Here is a 25895-nt window from a genome sequence, read left to right on the forward strand (position 1 = left end):
ACACATCAGCCCTGGCTCTGGTGCTCCTGGACTTACAGTATATTTATTGCCTTGTGCGCATGAGATAAACTGGATCAAACACAACATTTATTTGCAATTCCAGTTGTAAGATAATCAAGCCAAGATATTTTTTCAAAAATTTTGGCAAACAAATTATAAAGTTTTGAACCATTATTTTGCATTAGGGTATAACCTCAAACTGATTTTAGCTACCATACATTCCTAAATGCTCTGAAACCAGCTCATACATATTCATGTTGTTGCCAATTTTTTGTGTGTTTTACTTCATGCTAACACATTCTATGAGATGCTATGGTGCTTGCGTTTTTGTAATTAAGCAGCAGGAAAACAAATGTGCATATATTCATGTCTCCATTTTGTCCAATACTTGAGTCAAGGGGGAGATTGAGTTGAGTTGCAAATTATGCAATTTCTACATTTAACCTCCAGCTTCTGTACTCTTGGGATATAATGTCAGTAAAATTAGATGTAATTCTAAGACTGTTGCAAACCGTGTATTAAGAGTTGTAATCAATTGTATATTGCAATTGTCAATAAATACCTTTGCCGATGGGTATGAGTGCTATATAGTTTGATTTGAATCAGAGATCTTGTACTTTTCCACTGATCCATGACACCTCTACCAATATTTGCCTTTGTTACAATCAGTTTAAAGGACAAGTCCACCCCAACAAAAAGTTGATTCAAATAAAAAAAAGAAAAATCCAACAAGCATAACAATGAAAATTTCATCAAAATCGGATGTAAAATAGGAAAGTTATGACATTTTAATGTTTAGCTTAATTTCACAAAACAGTTATATGCACATCCTGGCTGGTATGCAAATGAGGAGCCTATGGCGTCATCCACTCACTATTTTGTTTGTATTTCATTATATGAAATATTCTAATTTTCTCCTTATTGTCAAGTGATACAACAATCAATTCCTCCCTTAACATGTGGAAATAGCATTGTTTACTACTATATATGGTTCAGTCAAGTTGGTTCTTATTGTCAAATCTATGAAAAATGAAATATTGTATAATTCAAACAATAAAAAACACAAAAAATAGTGAGTGATGGACATCATCGACCGACTCACCTAGTTGTGCGTATCACTGTTTTGTGAAAAATAAGCGAAAATTTAAAATGTCATAACTTTCTTTTTTTACATCCGATTTTGATGAAATTTTCAGCACTATGCTAGTTTGATTTTTCTCTATTTATTCCAGTAAGCATTTTCGTTGGATGGACTTGACCTTTAAGAAAAATAGGGCATCTTTTTAATTATGACTTTCCCTAGAATGTATGGCATTCTTGTCGAAAGGAATATATTTTTAAAAGTCAGAAGTAGATCATCAGCATAAGAGATAAAGTGTTTCTATTCTATGTAAAGTCATTTTGTTTCTTGCTCAGAAAACAACATGCAATAAATGCCGCTTATCCAAAGGTGCAATATATCTTGAAAGGAAATCTTGTATGAGAAATCAAGTCACGCGTTCCTTCAGGCTTCGGGCTATGAACAGCTGTGATAGCAGAGTGATGGTAGAAACCCAAGTGTGCTATCTCCTTGAAAAGGAAGATACATGTATGTTACGTTACGACATCTGTAAATAGAGCACCAAATCAATACAGGCCCCCAAGAAAGTAGGGTCTGTTTTCGTGCTTTCTTGTAATGAATGAATCCGAGATAGCCATTATTGGGTCAGGTCTAGATTACTGTTTTGACCTGAGACTCGTAGCGAGAGATCAACTCTAAAGTGTCTTGTTAACTTCAGTACATTAAAGCCACATTCAAATATGTTGCAGGTGTTGAGATTTGGTGACAAGTTGCCTCACATGTGCTAGTTAACAAATACAGGGAATATTTGTCTTTCCAAATGTGATTATCATTTTTGGTCATAAGAGAAAAGTTCTCAACTGCGTACTGTGCTGTCCAATGTAAAAAAAAAATCCGCTACACAAAAGACTCTTCATGTAGCAATCTAAAGAAAATGTAGATTGCCATTTGCCAGGAAAAGTAGTCCCTGAAACACCATTGGCCCAAATTCACAAAGAAGGTTTTGAAAACCCATGGTTGAATCCATGGTTTATGTAGATTTCCTGTATAAATTACGCTTAATTTAGCGCGTATCAGGTGCATTTACTGTATAAAAAATTCCAATGCTGGAATGAAGTGTTGGTTTTCAAAACCACCTTTGTGACTTTGGGCCATTAAGTTTTGGGAATAATATTATATGTTAGGCTTGAATCATTCTCTTAGCATGTTACAAAAAAGGTACCAATAGATGCTATAAAAGTACAAAATATGAACTTTTTATTGAAATTTTAATTAAGCATGAAGAGATAATATTTGAGTGATTTTTTAAAAATTCCATTCAATGTCATCATTTGTTTGTCATCACTCATATTGTAAGATATTGATATTTTTTTTTACATGTATTGTGTTAGATGACATATGTTTGTCTGCGCAACTCTGGACCTATTTCAAGCTAGCTTATTTTTATTTGCACTAATTGTTTGAATTAATTTTGATAGCCTGAACTTTTTGTCACATGACCCCCTCCCCTCCCTAAAAAAAAATCACTTGCCTCTGCAACACTTTAATGTCTCCTATCCCATTGCCCCTTGTTTTGTTGCTAAACTCAAGGGTGTGAGAGTTCAGTACTTTAGCTGATTTCAGCTTTTGGGGTTTTCGAATTTCAGTATTATTCAGTTTACTTGTAATATTTTTCCCTCTGTACAGAATTATCGATGCTCTTTCAACTTTTTTTCAACACTTCAGTTTTTTCATCTCTGTTTGTCTGTGATCACTCACGCCCAGTAAGCTTTGTCATATCATGTTGTAACTTTGTGGCTGGTTGGGGTTTGTCTGTTAAATAATGAACTTTTTCTAACCTGTTTGCTTTTTTTTTCAAAGTGATTTAAACAATCACCTCCAATCACAAACAATCGCCTTTATGGGTGGTTGGGGTTTGTCTGTTAAATAATGAACATTTTCTAACCTGTTTGCTTCTTTTTTTTTCAATGTGATTTAAACAATCACCTCCATTTTTCTTTAAACTGAAATGTAAAAAATAGGGTCAAGGATTACAAGAAAGGATACTAGACATGGAGACATCATTACAGGCCCAAACATTGGATAATTAAGATTTGTAACCCTGATATTGATTTCTATGGGCTACTAAATTGGTTTCCTGAAATTCAAGAATAGATATCCTCATGCACACTTTGTTATAAAAAAAATCACATCTACATGTACCTTTTATGCACAAATAGAATTATAATTGTGAAATTGATATAATTTCCTTCAATATTGTTTACATTGCTTTACTCCTTTATTTAGACCTATCTATAGAGGAACTCTATGATATAAATTGATATTAAACTTTTTAAGCTCTTTTAAAATAATTTAAAAAAATCTTCCAAGAAAATGCTAGATCTTTCATGATCAAATTGCTCAGTATAAGCGCCATTTAACGTTACGTTAAATGCACAAATTAGTTGTATTTATTTATTCAGTTTAAAAAAATGTTTGTTATGTGTATCATCAGTGTTTTTTAGGATTGTTTTTAAATTGAATTAATGTAAACCAAATAAATCATTGTAATTTAAATGGTATACAGTACTTGGTAGTCCAATAGAATTTACAATCAAATAGGGGAATAAGGTTAATGGTGATAAACTGTTAAAAGGGCAATTTACATGCAGACCTCCATTGCCCTGACAGAATTGAAACATGATCGCCCTTCACTGACTGCCAGGACCCCATTCTAGTATCGGCTGTAAAATTAAATAATAGCACTGCCCTCTATGGACCAGCGAAGAACAAGGTTAGTTGATGTTGATGCACTCAACATCTATCCCAGTGGATGAGAGAGGCATTCAATGACAAAGCAGGAAGCTTGTTCACTTAAAGCTCTGGAGCCCTGTTCACATGTGATAGTTAAATTGGTACAGTGGATTAGTGAATAAGAATGGACCGTTGCAGTCATACAGAAGGTGAATTTTGAATTAGTATCTCTTGTTATTGAAATAATTTGATTCATATTCTTGTATAAATAGGGAATTTTTGAATCCTTTGACAAGTTGTTACTCTTTATTTGCCTATACCTACCCAGGTATTAATTAGTTTCCCTAAGTTGGTATGAACATGTATGAGATCTAAAATAATAATAATAATGATAGTGGGATTTATGCACCCCAAAATAAAAATATTAGAAATCTCTATTTGCTACATTTGGTTCATCTCATATGCTGCTGAATACAGAAATATGTACATCATGTAATCTACATAAAAAATAAAATAATCATTTATGCTTTAATATGGGGTGTCAAGTTTTGTCAAATGGTTACCAAGGTATGTGCAGTTAGCAATAAATGTTTGGTTTTTAATAAGAAAAAAGGTGCTCAGACCACAGATAGTAAAATGGTGCTTTATTGGGATATTATGTAAGGGTAGAATCGGTTCACACATTGTACAATGATTTGAGTTTTGATATACAATTTAAAGTTATAAAGATAAACAATATCAAGTTTATAAGAAATTCTAGAAAGGAAGAATGTGACAAAAACATTTAACCAGGTCATATGTCCCACTCCCAATTTTTTTTGGGGGGTAGAGGATTAGGGGGAGGAGGAAGAAGAGGAGGAAGGAGAGGAAGAGGAGGAAGATGAAGAAGAAGTAGAAGAAGAAAAAGAAGAAGAAGGAGGAGAAGGAGGAGGAGGAGAAGAAGAAGGAGAAGTTGAAGAAGAAATAGAAGAAGAAGGAGAAGAGGGGAGAAAAGGGGGGTTGAGGAGATAAAAAAAGAGTATGGGGAATTAGGGTATTAAAGAGCAAGAGGTAAAATATGTACACGTACAACATGTTGAGACTCTGCCTTTAAATCTCTGAAACTTACACTTACAAACTGCTGACCACATGAAAGGTATTATTACAGAAGTGGTGTAGGTATCATTCATACAATATGAGTTTGAATCAGAATCGTGCTTCGGCATGCTAGATGGAGAGATCATGGTCAACCGTATTCAGAGAAATTAAAGAATAGAATACCTGTTTGTGTACGATGACATTTTGATGGATTTGAAAGTTCATAAGACAGTTCATATGCAATAAATAATACTTCATGATTACCGTAGTTCAACTTCAAAAGCAGAGTGGCACCATTTGCACATCCTATTACATGTATATGTATGTAGGTAAATGCCATTAGAGTAGACCACGATGGGTGAACACTGAAATGTTGGTATTCTTTTTCTGACTATTTATTGGCATTCTTTCTTACATGCATTTACTGTATATTTATTATATCTTACACTTCTTAAACAATATATTTTGGTATTTATTAATATCTTTACGCCACATATTTTTTACTGTATATTTATTATATCTTACACTTCTAAAACAATGTTTTGGTATGTATTAATTTCTTAATTAACACCAGTGTTACCATATATTCCTACTTGATAAAAAATAAAATCATGCTGGAAAATTATTGTAACAAGGGACTGAGTTTCTCTGTAAATATTGATAGTTGTATTTGTTATATGATTGATATTGTTTCTGCAAAATATGCAATACTCCTACAAAAAATATCCTGTAGCATATGATTAAAACCTGATCTATTGTATTTGCATGGATATAATGTTTTGTGCATCGCCACATATTTTCATTGATGTAATGTTTGATTAAAATTTATAGACTCTTTGGCCTGTATTCTGAGTTGGGTTTAACTTAGACTGTGGTCTAACTCTGTGCTACTGTCTGATTTATGATAATAATAATAATAATATAGGGTATTTATATTGCGCACAAATCCACCTTGTGCTCAAGGCGCTCCTATATTACCCGGCTAAGCTAGGCGTTCATTGCGCACACAGCTATGTAACAATTGGCTATCCATACTTAAACCACAACTTTAAAAGCGAGTTGAAGTTAAACCCGACTTCAGAATACGGGCCACTGTCACATAATATGACATTAGCAATGACTGTAAAACAGTTTAGTTCAGTTATTGTGAGTAACAACATTGATTAAAATGAATTAATTTAATCCATACACTTAAAGGTAAAAATAGATGTCTGTTTGAAACGATAACAGAAGAATTTTGTGTTTGTATTTCGTTTAAAATTTCAGTTGTTTACATTATGCCTGATATGATGATTAATGATAAAAAGCACTGTCGCATCCACATGAAAAGGCACCATGCATTTACATGTTTAAAGAAACAAAATTTTTAATTCATCTGAGTAATTCAAATAGGGCTTTCCTTATTTTCATTATTTCCCCTGTTTGCATCATTATTTTATATTCGAGTATGATGAATCTATTTAATGTATGTTTCTGATTAAAGGTATTTCCCCCTGACCTATCGGGACATTTCATGAAGCTCACTGTAAATTCTGATAAATTTGCTCCCAGCCAATCACATTAAAGGATTTTAGAAGCTTATCACAGCTGTCAGTGAAAATAACTGAAATGAAACTTCATCAAATTCGCACATCCCCTATCTTAATCATATTGAGTGTATATATCTATGCGACTCTCTAGTCAATGTGTAAATGTCATCTCGTTATGATTTGAAGTGTTGAATGTTCCTGACCGTTTGTCTTTTTCCCCCACCATAGGGAATCTGGTGACGAAGCCTTTGTGTCTCAATTCTCTGACTTGTTGCTTCAGAGGCTGTTTGAAGCAGCCATACAAGCTTCCGGGGATCATGATAAAGTCAAATCCAATGCAGTAAGAGGCCTAGGCATGCTGGTACGCTTCATGCAACCTCAGACATTAGGTAAGACATACCGCGATGATCGATACCCCTGTTCCATTTCACATCAAGATTTTGGCCAGCCTAAGTCAACCAAACGCAACCGTTTCCCACTGTCATGATTTCGGGGCATAGCACTTGGTGCAGCCATGGAAGCAGGCAAAATGTGAGACTCTTTCCTGTATTCTCCATCACACCAATTTTAGACTAGCCCTGGTTGCACCTGAAACACCACTTGGGGTTGGCCAAAATGATCTTGATGGAATAGGGGTTTAGATAGTTAGATATAAGATACTTAGATTTAGATAATAACAGAGAGAGATAGAGAGGGGGGGGGGTTGGATGGCTGGATGGATAGTTACATGTAGATAGTTAGAGAGAAATGGGGGTGGGAGATGCCAATAAACTTGGTTGAGATAGAAAACATAATACATGCCAAATGGAGAATAAATTTAGAGAAAGATTGGTCAGAAAAGAAGAGATAGAGAAAAATAGATAGAAGAAAAAGAGAAAACAAGAGACACAAGAGAGGGAGCAATATGAGCAGAGTGAGGAAACGAGAGGGGTGAAAGAGGAGGAAAGAAAAGACAAACATATTTTGAGGAGTATGATCAAGGAGGAAGACAGGGCCATATGAACAACATGTGGGTAACTAAGTAATTAGGAAATATTCTCTGGTTTATTCTTTGCATGTGCGGGAGTTAGATAAAGAAAAAAAAAGGAAGTGGGGATTGGGGGAGAGAAAGATGGGGTGATGGGGATAAAAATGAATGGTTGGTAATGCCAAAAAAAATAATATGATACCGGTCAAGAAACTAAGTGGCAAATTTCAATATGCTTTTCCCCGGAAACATCATAAATTTACTTAAATGGATAGAACAACTCTTTATATCAATATTCCAGAATGATTTTATGATCCATCCATTTGCAGATAATGAAAAAGTTATGATAAAATTATAATTTAAGCAAGTGATTATTAATTAACTACCCTAGAAAAGTGCAATGTGTTTGTGCAATATTCCATAGCTCCACCATACAGCACATATAGGTCAGCAAATTAGAAGGAAATAATATGCGTTTAAAAGATTATTATTATTAACAGTCAATCAAGGGGGAAATTAGGTAATAAAGATCCAAACTACCCCCTTGTCTGAGCTCTGCGTCATCGCTATTTAACCATGCAGGCATTGTGCAAAGATTTTCTATACAGGAATGCAATTTTCTGGGCCCATCTTTCACTTAGCACTCATTATCAGAATGATGTATGGCATTGTAAACAGATGTAGCTTGTAATCTGAAAATTACACAATCTGCACACTAAAATGCAACTTGTAAAGAAAATCCAGCAATAGAATTAGCTGAAATTGATAAAATGGCAGACTTTTCATCGAGGCCTTTTTTTTCTAAATCTTCTTCATTAATGCCGTAATGGAAGTTCGTATATATGTAAGAAAATATGATAGTATTACAAAATAACAGTAATTCATGTATACAGAAATTCCATTTTGTCCATATTTCAATGCTGATATAATGAAAAAAGCTAAACTTACCCATTTTTAGTTCTCTGTTAACTCATTTTTAAAATCTTATCTTACTTGAAGTAAATAAAGCAATGTATAATGGATCATGGTAATCAGTTTTTATCTGATAGAACATTACCAAAAAAAAAACAATTCTCAATAATTTGAAAAAAACATCCATCAATTGATTTCATCACCAAGAAATAGTAAATTTGTGTATTCAATATGTATTTTGGGGAAATATTTAATCATTCGTAACACTTTTTTTCAGCAAATAATTTTCAAGGTAGGAGTGAACCAATTGCGGAAATTAAACATAAAATTTGAATTAGTTTGCATTTATTGGTACACGAAAAGCTTGTAAGGAATTAAAAGCGGTCCTGCTGATATAAACATTTTCAAAAATATGAAAACAACTGACAAGGTTGTACTGTTTGTACATGTATAACTTTCTGATGCTAAGATCAGTTTATTAAAGGGGAAGTTCACCCTGACAAAAAGTTTATTGTAAAAATAGCAGAAAAATAATTAAAAATATTGCCGAAGGTTTGAGAAAAATTCATCAAGTGATTAAAAAGTTATTAGAATTTCAATTATTTGATTTGTGACGTCATATGCGAGCAGCATTCCTACATAGCGAATGGTAAAAAATCAATGAAATGTCATTTTCTCAGAAAATTGAAAATGGTTTTCACTGTACCTTTTGTATATCAATAGGCAAATCATTTCACACCCGATCATGAATAGAAAACAAAATTAAGGCATCAGGAACCATACAAAATTTGAATTTCATGCATTTTATATTACATAACACATGGGGCAGCTGCTCGTTTATGACGTCACAAATCCAAAACTTTGAACTCTAATAACTTTCTTACTCTTTAACGGATTTTCCTCTAACCTTCACCAATATTTTTTACTATTTTTTCTGCTATTTTTACAACAAAGTTTTCTTCAGGGTGAACTTCCCCTTTAAAGTACTGTCATTGCCGTCAAGTTTTAAAAGTCAAGGTATTCACTATTCATGTATGATTTGCTTCGTGGAAAGCATATCTTTTTAACCTCCCTGAAGATTCACGCCTTATGACATGCTATCTACTCTTCACAAACCAGTTGATAATTCATATTTCGATAAATGTTGATTTCTCAGCGGGAATACTTGTTGTCTGTCAAGTTTGGAGTTAATGGATTTAGAAAGCAGATTATGGTCTTGAGGGAAAGGTCCAGCTATTACCCAAGCAATAGCTGACATGAATTTCAATGAGTGGGGCTATATTGTTTCATGGTTTGTGACAAAGAGTGATGCTTGAGATTATTATTTAGGTCATATGTGCGCTTCTGCCTTCTCTATAACTTATGAAATTTGATGAAGATTTTGATTTATAAGGCTTCTTCTCATTTGGGGGAGGGGGAAACAGGCCGAGATGATTGATGCGCTTTGAACGGTCTTGCATCTCTATTTCACATTTTCTTAAAGTTTTAATTTCAGGAATTATTTAAAAAGAAGAGAAAAAAATCTTGAATATCCTTTTTCTTGACTCTAAACCAGCTGATATTGAAATTGAATTGAATAAAACTCCAATATTGCAATACCACTCGGGCCTCTACAGGCTCAATGAAATTAGGACTAATACTAAATACTTTTTAAAAAAGGCTTTAAGAATTTTGTACATCATCTCACAGTCACATTTTAGCCCATTCTCAATCACTATTTTTCAGACTAAAAACAATCAATATGTTTATATTCATATAACAAATTGCCCTAATTATGTTTAAAAATAAAAGTGCAATGTTGCCTCCTAACATTTCCTAACTCTTCCAATTTAATATGAATGTACGCTCTTATGATAATACCCGATCTCACTCAAAACTCCATTCATTATCCAAAAGTACTAAACGAAATGTTAAATTTAATTAGACATCAGGGACCAAGATATGGAATTCTCTTTTATAAGCAACACTATTTCAACCTGCAATAATCTCAGTTCATTCAAATGTAAATTGAAACTTGACCTACTTTCTGGATATGATTACTAATAAAGTTGCTCTCCTGACTGTAATATTTTATTTTGCAGCCCCCCCCCCTGCCTCCACTCTTGCACATTCCCCCCTGGTTTGTTTGATTATTGTATTACTTTGTGTTCTATTAATTGTGTTTTGTAGTTATTTATCATTGCCTTGTTATTTCATTTTTCATGCTATAATTTCTTTGAACAAAAAAGGGAACAGTGTTATTTACAAACTCTCTTCTTTTAATTCATTTCATTTTTTCCTCATCAATGAATTTTAGCGATTATGTTTTTTTGTATCTTGTATATACATGATGATGTATATTTTAAATATTTGGAAAATAATATCGTTTTGCATTTGAATTGAATTTTGAATTGAAATATTGAATTGAAATAAAAAAAACTAAATTTCCAACTGTTTTCAAGAGTTCGATGCCTCTAAACCAACTGAAACATGAAATCACCCAAACGTTTTTGTGGTGTGTGAATGAACCCTCCTATTGATTGCTGTGTGATAAAGGCCAACCTGTGAAGATAACATGGTAGCTGATGTCGTTCTCACCTCACAAGATTTGGGTCAAAGATTATGAGGAAAGACTTGAATCACTGGATGAGGTTACTTTCCTCTCTGTCTTCTGTATTCATTGCTTTACTCAGAGTTAATATACACCAAAAACAGAAACCATGGAAATGCCTTATAGGGAAAAATACTTTGATGTTATCACTTACATTGATATCAATGGTGAAGTAATCAGAGTCTTGGATAGGATAAGGATAATATTCACTGTGTGTTTTATGAAATGTGAAGAAAAAAATGCTAGACTGAGATCTAAGATTATGCAAGGATGCGAATTGAAAAAAAATGGCAGTGTCCATCATTCGTATTTCATGCATTTGCGCTTTACAGTTTAGAAGCTTTGCAAATTTTATGCAGTTATTTTTAACACCGGTACTTGCAAACAACAAGTGTATGTTTGGCACACTGTTGCTGCATAAAATGCAACTATTTGATTTGCCATTTTTTAAACCATATATTTGCCCTTTGAATGGACAGTTTTCTGTAATAATTTTACAAGATATCATAAAAAGAATTGAGAAACTCACTTTTTTATTCCATCGATCATTCCTGCAATTGGAATCACTTTAAGACAGGAATGTGCAATTTTGAACCTGTACATGGTAATATAAGAATGAGGAGAAGCCCATTACGTGTGCCTCTGTTATCTCTTGGAAAGTCTTCCTTTTCTAGGGCCTGAGATGGCTTTCTTTTCCCACTGTACATCATTGCCCTTTTAATTTTCTCCCCTTCTCCCTTCTCCTCTTGTTACGAGATTACTTTTCATCATACACAAAGAGGATGTATGAATTCTTTCTGATAGCGGGATGAGTTTGTAAGTCAAGGAGTTAGAAACCTATGCATATTAAGTAGTTGCTGATTCGGTTTGCCCTACTTCCTGCTGCGCGATATTTTCATGGATTTGCCGAATGTTCGATCTTTGAAGCCATGTATTGCTCGTGATTAATATGTGCCCTAATCCGGGGAAGATAATGGTCAGGTATTTGTTTTTCTAGTGCTCCGTCGCATTTTGTTGTTTAGTCTTGTCAAGCTTGTTTTCCCCTTCAAGTTTCTTTCTCTTATTAGCCCAGTTGCTCAATTTCTTCCTTTACATGGACACATTTATGTATTTTTTCATGAATTATCAAATATTTGAATGATGATGGTGTTAAGTATTTTTTATCTTGTTGACTTGATGGGGTTTTTTATCCATGAAGAGTAGTTATTTTTGCCTTATTTTTCATTGTAAATGCTTATGATTATTGTACAATGTAATTATTCTTGATTCGAATCTAATGACTACCATTTTCCACATTTTGCTCTTACTATCACCCACTCTCCCTCTTCTCTTTCTATCTCTATTTCTGTATGTCTCTCTCTTTCTTTTTCTCAATTCTTTGTATGTGTGCTCTCTTGACCCCTACTATTTTTTTCTCTCTCCCTCTCTCCACTCCTATCTCTTCCCCTTTACTGTCTCTCCCTCTCTCTGCCCCCCTTTCTACTTTTCTCTCGCTACTGTCTCTTTTTCTTCTGGCTCTTTCTCTTGCTTTCATCTTACCTCATTATTTCTTTCATTGTCTTTATTGTTTCTAGCAAAATCCAGTTTTCAATCTCTCATTGAGAAAGCTGTGATGGCTCTACTAAAGAATATTAATGGAGGTGCTGTGAAGGTAAATAAGATTTTAAATTTCTATTTTTTTTCATAAATGTTATTATATTATGTAGACTATTACTTATTTTGTTTGGAATTTAAGTTATGATTATATTCCGCATCCTACTAGGATGCGGTGATTTTATAGCAGCATACAGACCTTTTATCATTATCCACATGCATTTTGAATTTTTAGGGGTATTAAAGTAATTGCAGAAAAATAATAAATTACCTTGTTTTTTTCATGTAAAGTTTTCAATATTGAATTATGATATATTGTACCTTTCATCTTTGTGTATACCTATCGTTAATGCCAATGGAAATCAAATTTTTTTGTATGCGTACATTGACCAATATAAGAATATTAAATCTTATTAAGATCCTCTATTAAATGAAATGAATTTAAAATTGATAATGTACTTGTGCTCATGGCTCTTCAACATGGTAACATGAACAATAATTGAATAAGAATAGTAATAGCAATTGAAATTTTCCTGAACATAAAACACTATTTCATATGCATATTTTACAAAAACTTGATGTTCATAGTGCTGTTTCTGTAGATTTCTAAGTTGTAAAATAATACACAAATCATGGGAATTTCTGAATACCAGAAAATTATTTCATACATTTGTGATACATACATGTATTTTGTTTACAGCTTTCACACGGTTTCACTTTTAATCATATTATTTGCAGGTGCGTTGGAATGCCTGCTATGCTCTTGGGAACATGTTCCGGAACACTAGCCTTGGTCTTGGGACAGCATCATGGGGGTCAGATGTGTATAGGTCACTCATTAAGGTCATCACAGAGTGTAAGAACTTTAAGGTGAGAAGAATAAAGATTACTTTAATTAGCTGTGTGAGACTGATCATGAAATATGTTTAAGTGTGGAGTAGAAAGATCAGAGCAATTTCTTTTCCACACAGTCAGGGTTCCCAAAGTCATGGAATTTGGAAAATTTGTGAAAAGTCATGGAATTGCATTTACCTCGGGTATGGCAGCTTTCCAGTTTGACATGTCTTGCAACTCTCATCCTCTGTAATCATACTCTGCTATTATAATTGGTGTTCATGATTTCCATTTTTCCCAGTTTTGTGACGTCCCAAATTCTACATAACTCCCGGGAAGTCCTGGAAAGCAGCATTTTGTCTTGGAAAAGTCATGGAATTCTGTTTCCAAATTTCTGTGGGAAATCTGACAGTGTTTTCTCATTCAAGTCACCAATATGATTTGATGAGTGTCCTAAAAGTTACACAAAAATACACCTGCATGTTAATACAGTGATATAAATATTGGATGGTATCTTTAGCTATTGGACTGCTCTAAATGCAGTATCTATGTGAAATAATGTAACAAAGTGATTAAAGGGGAATCCAACCCAAATAAAAACTTGTTTTTATAAGGAAAAGAAAAATCAGACAAGTTGATAGGTGAAAGTTTGAACAATATTGGACAAACAACAAGAAAGTTATGAATTTTTAAAAGTTGTAAATATTGGTAATCACTATACCCATGGAGACTTCAAATTGGCTGCATATGGGATGTCATAGTGATGTAAGGCAAGGACTACTCTTCCATGTACTCCAATACATATTATGGCTAAAATGTCATTTTCCCCAAAAGTTTTATTGCAAATTATATTTTTCTTTAATGAGAACATACTGCAATATACTACCTGGGCTATATTTAGATTACTGCCCCAGGGGAATGGGTACTTAGGAGAAAACCACAAATCCCTGATAATAAAGTACATGGTCTATGGGAAAGTTGTCCTTGCCCCTTGTCATAATTTACTTACACAGTTGCCAATTTGAAATCTACATAGTATTAGTGATCTCAATTTTAAAGCAGCTATAGTATTCTCATTGCTTGTCCGATTTCTTTCAAACTTTCACCATTCTGTTTAATTTATTTTTCTCCTTCCCAACATAACATTTTATGGCCAAGGCTGGATTCCCCTTTAACATTCCAATTTAGATGCTGAGTGCTTTAACTCTTTGAAGCAGTTAATCTGGTAGGATGGATTTTTTTTTAGAGATACAAAACTGAGAAGTAATCAAGAAAATTTGTTTACATCCTTGTGATTGGTAGGTGCTCCAGGGTTTGAGATATCCTGTAGTGACAGTTTATGATGTCATCATCTGAATATCCCTCTTCTTATATTTGTATTTGCCTTGCCTGATATATCCTGGATATGCTTCTGATGGTTTGTGAATAGTCATTTACTATTTGAAGAGCATTTGAAAAATTAAGTGTAACCATTCCCTTTTTAAAATTTTGTAACATAACCAGTTATGTTTGCTATTTGAAACTCCATACAATGTACAGGTTCGGATCAACGGTGCCCTCGCACTTTCAATCCCTTCCAAGAGACTCGATTACGGTTCCGTCGATCAGTTCATTGAGGTGTGGTCATGTCTGGTTCAAGCCATGGCCGTCATCGGTCAAGTGTCTGAGATATCCGAGCTGAAATACAGAGATACTCTCCGAGATCAGGTCAGTGGGGATACAAAAAGGGATGAAGTTATTGAACTGATTGTTCTGGTGATCCAAAACTTCAACTTGCAATTATATTCTTGAATTTGCATAATGTTATTAACCAAATGCCAAAGAAACTATTAAACTATTTCTCAATTAAGACATTTAAATTAAAGCCACTCTTTCCCTAACCATCTGTCTGAAAATTTTAAATCTTAAATGTTTAAAAACCTTAAATTCAACAAAAACCTTAAAACTAAAAATCAAACTTAAAAACCTTGATCAACTTAGATGTTCATCTGACCGTAACTCTGTAAATTTTATATTGAATTTAACTTAAACTATTATTTTGTCAGGATTCTAAACCCAAACAACACATTTTGATCCTTCTTTTTATTAAGGGCAAGGGGCAACGAGGGGGGGGGATGGCAGGTATTTGGACCGAAATTGTCGCTCACAGTTTTAAGATAATTTCAGTTTCATCCAAATGACCAATGATCTTACACTTCATATTTATAACAAAGCACATGCTTATCTGTAACACAGAACTAAGAAATTGAAGGTAGATCAAATTTCTATGATTGATTGCATTTAACACAGTTTGCAATCAATCATGAATATCACTGTATGATCAATTGCTTTGCTTTGTGTTATGGAGCCAGGAGCAATGAATTCCTTTAATTTGATCAATCGAGTGCAAAATCGGTCATGAAATTGAACTTTTTTATAGTAACATATGCCTAGGTCACATAGCCCGGCCGATGAGGTTCCGATGAGCCAGCGATGCGATTTTAGCCGGACACCGGCCGGACTCCCGTGGTCACCGGCCGGCGTTTGGGGCTAAAAACCGCATCGGTGGCAGCTCGGCGAAATTTAACTTCGGAGTTAAAAATTCGACGGGCTCTCACCGAGCTCCCTCATCGCAGCCCCATCCTTACCACATCGGAATACGCATCGGCCGGTGTACGACCGAGTATCGGCCGGTGTCCCGTGCCAGTTTATGTTTATTGCCATATTTATTGTGTATGTGGTAACATCCAAGGTATGAAAACTAAAGTTCTGTCGTTGTCTTTATTGTTTTTATCTTTTTAACATCTTAGAGCAATAAACTGAGAACTCAAAAGGTAAAACAAAGTTAATTTAGAAGGAAAGAAAATGTCATTTAGAAGGTTTTATAGAACACACCATAAAAATTGGTTAATTTTAACAAAGTTGCATAGATCAAAAGTTAAACAGTACTCAAGTAAAAATTAATATTTCGTAAGACTTTATCTGATATGTAAACAATGGAGATCCTTCCTCATTATGAAAAAACACATACTTTTTAAAAGGTGAAAACATATTAATGGGCAATCATTTGAAGCCTATTACAAAATTACAAAGCTAATCATATTGGTTGATACAAGTGTTTTTCTTTATGAAAGGTTAGTTTTTAAAGGTGAAAGAAAAGATACAATGACGATTATTCTTTGATTAAAAATAATTCAATCACAATGAATGTGTTGCTGTTGTATTATTTACACACATCTCATCTTATTCATACTGGTGTATTTTAATATTGATTTATTCTTTCAAACAGGTTTGATTTCTTTTGGCATTTATTACTAGTGTTCAAATTAAAAAGAGCAAAGGCAATGTTTTAAGATTACCCAATAACAGATTTATTTGCAAACAACATACTGAATAATGGAAAGTATAACACATCAAAAATGCGTTAAGTCCTGAGAAGAATAATGGAATGTCTGTGGCTGCATCCGGTATACTGTAACAATATTAGACACAAGTTACTGCTGGTTTATTGCCACATCTTGCCATGGCACACTCCCGGCAGGACTGCAAAAGTAATTCTTGAGGTATGCGCGCAGTTCTTTGCCTGGTCGGGTCAATCTTGGCCCGTGCCCTGCTGCTTGCACATCTTCGAGCACGGCTTGGTCTCGCCATGCACCCGCGATGATCTGACCCTGCTCATCTTCCCGGTCGAGGTCAGCATTCTGAAGGTTGGGGTAACGAGTCCTCATGAGGTTGTGAAGGGTCATGCAGGCCTTGACGATCTTGGTAACTTTCGACGGTCTCAATCCCAGGGTTGTTAGCAGACATCTGAAGCGATTGGCGAATATACCAAACGCGTTTTCAACCACACGGCGTGCCCTGGAACACCGGTAGTTGTAGATCCGCTCGTCCCGTTTCAGGTGCCGATGAGGGTAAGGCTTCATCATGTATGGCCGTAGGGGGAAGGCGTCGTCTCCGACCATGTAGTAGGGTGTGTCCTGGTCGTCATTTGGTAGGGGATCCGGCTGGGGTAGTCCGATCGTTCCCTCACGCAGACCTGGCTCCAGTCGCGACCGGTTAAAGATGCCGGCGTCGGAATACGACCCTGGTGACCCCACATCCGCCCAGATGAACTTGTAGTCAGAGTTTACCACTGCAAGCATGACGATGGAAAAGAAGCCTTTGTAGTTGTAGTAAAGTGAGCCGCTCTTGGGGGGCTTCTTGATGGCGACATGTTTCCCATCGATCGCGCCACAACAGTGGGGAAAGTTCCATCTGTCTCCGAATCCCTCGGCTACCGGGCGCCACTCATCTTCTGTCTGGGGAGTGGCCCACATCTCGTCCTCGTATTCGTCGTAGATGGCCTGACAGACCTCGGGGACGAACAGAGAGATGGTGTTGTGTGGGACACGAAACGCGAACGCCAGATCATGATAGCTGCTTCCGGTCGCCAAGAACCTCAAGGTGATCGCCAGCTTCAGCCCAGGATCCAAGGGGGTTCGATGCCTGCAACAGAAGAGGGTGAAATATGAATAAAATCAAACTAGAATAAATATGGATGGAAGACATTTCAGCACAATTTGACAGTAGGTTCATAAAGTGTAAACTTACGTTGTGGTCTTGGCAATGCGGGGGCCAACTCGGTCAAGCAACTCATAGAACATCTGTGGCACCATGCGGAGGTAGGATTTGAAGTCGGCAGCGTGCTCGGCCTCGAGTTCCCTCATGAGCGTCTCATACTGGCCGAAACGAGGTCTGCGTAGGATCCACTCGCGCACCCACCAACGTCTTATTCTTCTGCCGGCCCTCTGTCGCTCCCACTCGGCTTCTTCGAGCAGTGCTGCCAGGACCAAGTTGTACTGGAACCTCGCCTGAGCTAGCTCGTGTTCTAACAACGCCATTCGTAGTCTTCTCGGTGCAGCCATAGTGATGAACTGACCATTCCAGGTAGGGTGGACATATATATACAGGTATGGAATAGCTGACCATCGGCCCCCCAAGTCCGAGGTACACCGGCCGAACATCGGCCGGGCAGTGTTCGAAGCCCGTTAACAACCCGGCCGGTGATCGCACGGTGTCCTTTAACCTGCTCGGGTACCGGCCGTATACCCCCCGATGTCCGGCCGACCATCGGCCGGTAGTTGCTGCCACATCGGCCGAAAAAAATCTCCACTTTTGAGACAGACTCCGGACGGTCATCGGCCGGTGTTTGGTCGGTCGCCTGTAGATTTCCGGACGGAGCCCGGTCACGTCACCGAGCTATGCCACCGATGAGGGGAGCTCGGCGACACCTCAAAAATCCACCGAGCTCCACCGATGCCGGACACCGGCCGGGCTATGTGACCTAGGCTACTATTCTATGACAGGGGACCTTGGTTTCTAAAAATCAGGGATCCGTGACACAAACAGCGGTTAATCGTAATTTGATTTTCACCAATGATTGTAAATTGTAGTCAATGCAGTCAATCGTAAAACTAAATGTTCTACGATGATTCCAAAGCTTTGTGTTACGGGCTCAGGACTTGGGGATTTATTGTAATTGCACCCTGACTGAAAAAAAGGTTGACTGCAAATGATGACAGATGTGAACCTTGGTAATAAGAGCTTGAGTGATGTATATTGATGGAGATAATAGCTTGAACTCCCATTACTGAAGTACATGTATTATGTTTTCACTTGAAGGTTAATTCTTTGTGGAAGAGTATCTAGCCACTTTCCCATGCAAACATTAATTCTTCCATAGATTTGCACTGTAATTGAAATTTGTCTTGAGAAGAAAGATGACAGATGCATAAAGCACAGATTTGAGTTGAAGATTTAGGGGGCATTTGAGTATTTGCATGGGCCATGTGTCAGAAAGACATGCCCTTTTTTATTTATTTATTTTTTTTTTCGCACAAGATAACCACAACTAGTCTCCTTTCTTAGATGTCATATCAGACTCAATTCTTTTATTTTGATCAGCTAATGGTTGCATCCCTCTTTGAAGATTGGAATCCTTAGCTACTTTCACACATCCAAGGCAAAGTTTATAACTTTTGAAAATTGTTGAGGGTTTGAATATAGGAAATAAAAAAAACCCCAAGAAAATGGGATTGTTTTATCTAAAATCTTTTGTGTTATATTTTGTTTATATTTAAGAAACATTTTATGTAAATTTTATTACCTTTGGGAATAACCCTGATAGGCCTTTGGCCTTTCTCAATTCCCACCAAATTATGATTCCGAACTGATTATGTTTCATTTTAATGTTTTTTTATTGTATATATATATCTGCATATGAATTTGTACTTGTTTTTTTAATCAGATGTGGAAATAAATTTGAATTGAATTGAATTAAAACAAAAAAGAGAGAAAAAATAGGTATCTAATTTTTGCACAAGAACTACCAGTCATGCGTAAAGTCATGTGATTTGGGTGGTATTCCCACAATGCCAAGGGTTTCATGTGTCCACATCCTATTTCCTGTTTAGACTCATCTTACAAACCTTGCTTTCAATTACAAAATGTGCCCTGAAGGTTCTTAGGTGACTACTACATGGTTAAAATTGACTATGGCGTTTTCTGGAGTGTATATTTTAAGTGTACATTGATGATGCAGGCTAAGCGGCAAATCATTTGCAGAGATGCCAAGTTCAAAGACCAGCTATGCGTGAGATTTTCTGTGAATCTGAGTGAGATCACAGACATTGTGTACATTGTATATGGGGATAGGCTGTGATAGTTTCGTGAGACAGAGATTTGAGGGGATGAACAAGAGTCCAAAATGCTTGAGTCTCACGCATAATGCGTGAGACTTGGTAGCTCTGCATTTGATATTGACAAACGTGCATAAAAGTTGGCCTCATGCGCTCTAAGGCTCGTGGATCCTCGTTCTTGTGGACCCTTCCCATGACTTATGAACCACTTTAAGAAGTTGACCTTCCATAATTATTTGTACAATCAACCAAGTCACAGCAATGCTTCAGACTACATTATGCAGAAGCATGTGTTACGAGATTTGCATTTTGATCTCAATTTCTATTTAAAAGAATACCAAATGTTTCACTCTCATGTAGAATTTATTCGCATGCACTGTGGTGCTACTGTCACTTCTCGCAACACGGGCATACCGTAAGGAAATGTCACGTAAATCTGATCACATTGGACGAGGTCCAGTGTTTTGCGACTGAGGCCTTAGCTATAAACCTGCTACAGTCTATGAGATGGATAAATCAGCATGTGACTGTGTAATGATGGCACTACAGTACGTAGCAAAATATTCATTAGATGTTACCCAAGTGTAAATAAATCTGTGGGGTTGCATTCATTGGTTACACATGCATTCATGATGGTATCCTCGTTTTATTTTGACACAGTTATGTCAAACAATAATCCATCTTGCCCTGCTGGTTGATGAAGGGGATCTTTTCCACCTGAACACAGTCTTGAAAGGGAATGTAGAAATGATGCAAGCAAACGTCCAAAAGTTTTCAGCTACGAGTAGTTCAGCGTCCAAGCCACATGGTAAGTCAAACTATTCATTGCCATTTGGTCGTATTCACAGAGCTTCACCAAGTTGTCCAATCAAGAAGTTTCCTGGTATCGCATCAAAATTTGCTATGCTTTTTGTCTCACCTGCGAAGCAAAGTGAGACTATAGGCGCCGCTTTTCCGACGGCGGCGGCGGCGGTGGCGGCAGCGGCGGCGTCAACATCAAATCTTAACCTGAGGTTAAGTTTTTGAAATGACGTCATAACTTAGAAAGTATATGGACCTAGTTAATAAAACTTGGCCATAAGGTCAATCAAGTATTACTGAACATCCTATTAGAGTTTCATGTCACATGACCAAGGTCAAAGGTCATTTAGGGTCAATGAACTTAGACCATGTTGGAGGAATCAACATCAAAATCTTAACCTGAGGTTAAGTTTTTGAAATGTCATCATAACTTAGAAAATATATGGACCTAGTTCATGAAACTTGGACATAAGGTTAATCAAGTATCACTGAACATCCTGCATGAGTTTCACGTCACACGACCAAGGTCAAAGGTCATTTAGGGTCAATGAACTTTGGCCGAATTGGGGATATCTGTTGAATTCCCATCATAACTTTGAAAGTTTATGGATCTGATTCATGAAACTTAGATATAATAGTAATCAAGCATCACTGAAAATTTTGTGCAAGTTTCAGGTCTCATGATTAAGGTCAAAGGTCATTTAGGGTCAATGAACTTTGGCCGAATCGGGGGTATCTGTTGAATTACCATCATAACTTTGAAAGTTTATTGGTCTAGTTCATTAAACTTGGACATTAGAGTAATCAAGTATCACTGAACATCCTGTGCGCATTTCAGGTCACATGACCAAGGTCAAAGGTCAATGAACTTTGGCCGGATTGGGTGTATCTGTTGAATTACCATCATAACTTTGAAAGTTTATGGATCTGATTCATGAAACTTGTACATAAGAGTAATCAAGTATCACTGAACATCCTGTTCGAGTTTCAGGTCACATGATCAAGGTCAAAGGTCATGTAAGGTCAATGAACTTTGGCCATGTTGGGGTTTTTTGTTGAATAACCATCATATCTCTGTAAGTTTATTGGTCTAGTTCATAAAAAGTGGACATAAGAGTAACCATGTATCACTGAACATCTTGTGCGAGTTAGAGTAGTATTCAAAGTCAGCACTGCTGCTGTCTTGAACCGCGTGATGCAGGTGAGACGGCCAGAGGCATTCCACTTGTTATTTTATAGATGCTTCACAAAATGGCTTCTTTTTTGTAGCAGGTTTTGCATGTATATGTTTCTTCAGAACTTTGCTGAAATATTGATTTTACAATCTAGTAATGCCTATTTTAAAAAAAATGAATATTGTTCCTCTTTTAAAGGGGAAGTTCACCCTGAAGAAAACTTTGTTGTAAAAATAGCAGAAAAAATATTTAAAAATATTGGTTGACATATCTTCAAACATTTATTGAAGACCCATCTTTTTTCAGAAGTTTTTGGTTAATTGTATTATATGCATAATTGTTTAATTTGTTTGAGCAGTAGCATTGTTGGGAGCTCTGTTACACTACAGCGCAGTAGAGTATATTTACATAGTGACTGCGCTATATAAATGGTCTAATTATTATTATTATTATTGAAGGTTTGAGGAAAATCCGTCAAAGAGTAAGAAAGTTATTAGAGTTCAAAGTTTTGGATTTGTGACGTCATAAACGAGCAGCTGCCCCATGTGTTATGTAATATAAAATGCATGAATTTCAAATTTTGCATGGTTCCTGATGACTTGATTTTGTTTTCTATTCATGATCGGGTGTGAAATGATTTGTCTATTGATATACATAAGGTACAGTGAAAAACCATTTTTAATTTTCTGAGAAAATGAAATTTCATTGATTTTTTACCATTCGCTATGTAGGAATGCTGCTCGCATATGACGTCACAAATCAAATAATTGAAATTCTAATAACTTTTTAATTATTTGATGAATTTTTCTCAAACCTTCGGCAATATTTTTTATTATTTTTTCTGCTATTTTTACAATAAAATTTTTGTCAGGGTGAACTTCCCCTTTAATCATCTAAAGGAAAACTGAAGGAAATGTGACTCTTTGTTGCCTGCTGTTATGAAATGCATTATCATAAAATAGTCTTAAAAACGGATGTACTTAAGCTTTTCAATAAGCACTCATCTGAGTAAAGTTGCAGAATGAACAGAACAATAGAATGAAAAAATATATAATAGAACTGAAAGAGAAAATGGACGCTAAATGACGAGCTGTGATTGGCACTCGAGGTAAACAAATTAGGCTTAGTAAACGGCCACTATTGAAGCCAAGTAACTAAAATTACTGTTTACTAACCATAATTTGTAATACCTCAACAGCCAACCACAGCTCATTGTATAGCATCCATTGTCTATTTCAGTTCTATTATAAATTGTTTCAGTTTAGTGTTCTGTTCATTCATGCAATTTTACCCCGATGAGTACAAAAAAGCTTGAGTATGCCTACTTTTAAGGCTATTTTACGATTTTTCTGTACCAAAAACTTATTTAGATACATGTACATTATCCCTTATCCACGTAGTTTCAATCAAATTGTCATTGTTTTGTGTTTCTTAACCCTATCTAGGCCGGGGTATTTTGGGAGTTCCTATGGCCGGGGGGGGGGCCTCCCAGGCCCCCCCTAAGATCTCGGCTGTCGACCGCGCGATCGCGCCGAAAATTGGCACGCGGGTCGCCTGGGACATAATCTACAAGATCGTATAGTAATTTATTTCATGCGAATTGTTATTAAGTGATTATGCTAATTTATGCGTAATTAGTATGCGAAATCATACTTTTTCGTCTAACTCCCAAAATAAAGCTCCAAATGTACTAATTTTTGGTATATTAACTCTTTGTGCTGTCTTTACCAAGTGTACATGAAAAAAATTGTGATATCAAATCGTTTTCTTATGTATTATATTGTTTTTTGCAATTTCTTATGTATTTCTTTGTTTTTTGACCTTTTGTTTTTCATTTTTTTTTCAATGAAATTTGTTGGGGACTCTTCTGTGATCATAAAAAGCATAAAATGGATACATTTAGACAAGCAAAACTAAAAATAATCATACATTTATGAATTTTGGTTGAAAACACAATTTGCATTGACTTTGTACACGAAATCACGTTTTTGAGCAATTTTCGGTCTGACATGCACTTACATAATGTTGCGTAATTTCGGAACCACATACCCGGGTGACGCAAAATTGGTCTCAAAAGTTGCGCAAGACTTGAAAGTAAAAAGTCAGTGAGCGGCGCTGTCAAAAAAATTTCGCGCGATTTGTTGAGGGGGGGCCTCCGAGGCCCCCCCCCCCGGCCTAGATAGGGATAAAGGTATTGTTTAACTTTGTGACCAGCGGATTTAAAAAATTCTCAAACCAAGATGAAACATGTGTACAAGTGCATGTATTAGAACTAAGAAACCCTGAAAACAAACATTATTGAGAATGAAAAGCTAAAACTACAAGACAAACCCCGATTTTGTAAATAGGCGTCTTATAGACGCCTAATTAGTACACATAACTGTATGGGATGAAATTAAGATGGTGTTTCCGGTCACTTTGTATTTCAATTTTTGAAGCACTAAATAATGATTTTCGAACGCAATTTTTTCAGGGCTTCATTTTTGTAACATATCACACACACAGGGGACAAGTTTGACCTTCTAGGTCAGATTTTTTAAAAGTCAAACCAATGTTAACCAATCACTTTAATTACCCGCTTTTTCAGTCAATTCATGAATTTGCAAGGATTCCCCTTTGAATTTCCTCTAAGTTAGAGACCCCAGCTTCCTGTTGTCTGAGATGCCAATTTCATGATCTTTGGTGTTCTAAACAACACATTATGTGTTCTTCTGTGACATCTACAAAACTTCTGATAAAGCAGTTATATATAAATAATGTAAAGAATATCTAATCTTCTGTGCAGATCAGTGCAGGTATAGCTTGTCATACACGTACTTAATTCTGTGAAGGGTATTGATGGCCAGATTTTTTTAATTTATGCACAGTGTTTGTTTTATGCATTTTACTCTGATTTTCATGGCGTTTTTTTTAATGGAAGTTTTACTTTGCAGTCAATATTTTGGCCCTTAAATTTCAGTGAATTCTGTGTTTTCTTGAATTTTGGGCATTTTTCCCATTTTCTGTATCAAGGAAAACTAGGGACTACGCACTAAGCTCATATCTAGGTTAGACAACCTCTTTGAATCAAAAGCAGGTGCAGATTCATGGATCTCTTGCTCTGCCCCATTTATTGCCTACAGTTGAACACAAATAGAACTCTACCCCCTTCTTAATTTCAAATCAGTATAAAGTGTAAACTAAGGTACCTTTTTGGAGTAAGGGCCCTTTTTGTGGGGGGGGGATGCTTCTGAAATTTAGGAGTGACAATCATTGCATTTAGTGTTGGTCGATTTCAATGTTATTGATTATCTCAAGCAAGTCCTTTTGCCGGGGGACTTTGGGTTAATTTTAATTTTTTGTGTGTCTACATGTAGCTGCCATGTAGTGTAGGCAAATATGTTACTTAAAATGTAAGCAGCTGAAAAGACATGGTTTTAAATTGTATACCAGTATGATATGAACCATGCAGATATTCTATAACATCCAATGAAAAAGTCATCAAATATGACTCCAAGTTATAAAAAGGCCTTGGTCGGATATATGGAAAACCGGGATCCGTCAGATGTGTGGGGGTTCTGGTTTTGCCTTTTCCGTTCCGGTATTCTGATAAATCAATTTAATCCATTACAAATAGTTCAACATATTCTTCTTCTGAATATCTTAACATAATTACCGAGCATGTTTTATTCAGTCTTACCAGTCATAACCCAGGTTTCTTTGTAACATTTCAAGTGACCATCTAGAAAAATATAATGAGAATATGGGAAAATCTTGCTGATGTTTACTTGGCCATCTTGTTCTCTTGTTAGTTGCTAATCTACGTCACGCATATAGAGTCTGCAACCCTGCATCTGTAGCTCAGGTACGAACAAAGAGAACAAGATGGCCAAGTAAACAGAAAGTTTTTTCCTACCTCTCATAACATATTATTCTAATTTTGTAAATGAATGTTTGTTTAAAAATTAAATGAATTCATGAACGGGGAA

The 25895-nt window shown here is 35.9% G+C and overlaps 2 protein-coding genes across 2 annotated transcripts in view; one reads left to right on the forward strand and one right to left on the reverse strand.

Annotated features, from left to right (window-relative positions):
* LOC121408499 (HEAT repeat-containing protein 6-like) overlaps nt 1-25895 on the forward strand; it is a 64222-nt gene that overhangs the window by 23996 nt on the left and 14331 nt on the right. Inside the window, exons 18-22 of the mRNA XM_041599979.1 lie at nt 6628-6788; nt 12443-12519; nt 13200-13331; nt 14835-15002; nt 20612-20759. Coding sequence (XP_041455913.1) covers nt 6628-6788; nt 12443-12519; nt 13200-13331; nt 14835-15002; nt 20612-20759 — 686 coding nt within the window. The remainder of the gene's footprint in view (nt 1-6627; nt 6789-12442; nt 12520-13199; nt 13332-14834; nt 15003-20611; nt 20760-25895) is intronic.
* Nucleotides 16586-18598, reverse strand: LOC121408500 (putative nuclease HARBI1). Its single transcript, XM_041599980.1, has 2 exons — nt 17865-18598; nt 16586-17759 (listed from the first exon to the last, which is right to left on the reverse strand). Exons 1-2 carry the CDS (start codon nt 18275-18277, stop codon nt 16769-16771), a joined length of 1404 nt encoding a protein of 467 aa, XP_041455914.1. The 5' UTR covers nt 18278-18598; the 3' UTR covers nt 16586-16768.

Source organism: Lytechinus variegatus, chromosome 2 (genome assembly GCF_018143015.1).
Source record: "Lytechinus variegatus isolate NC3 chromosome 2, Lvar_3.0, whole genome shotgun sequence".
Lineage (NCBI taxonomy): Eukaryota > Metazoa > Echinodermata > Echinoidea > Temnopleuroida > Toxopneustidae > Lytechinus > Lytechinus variegatus.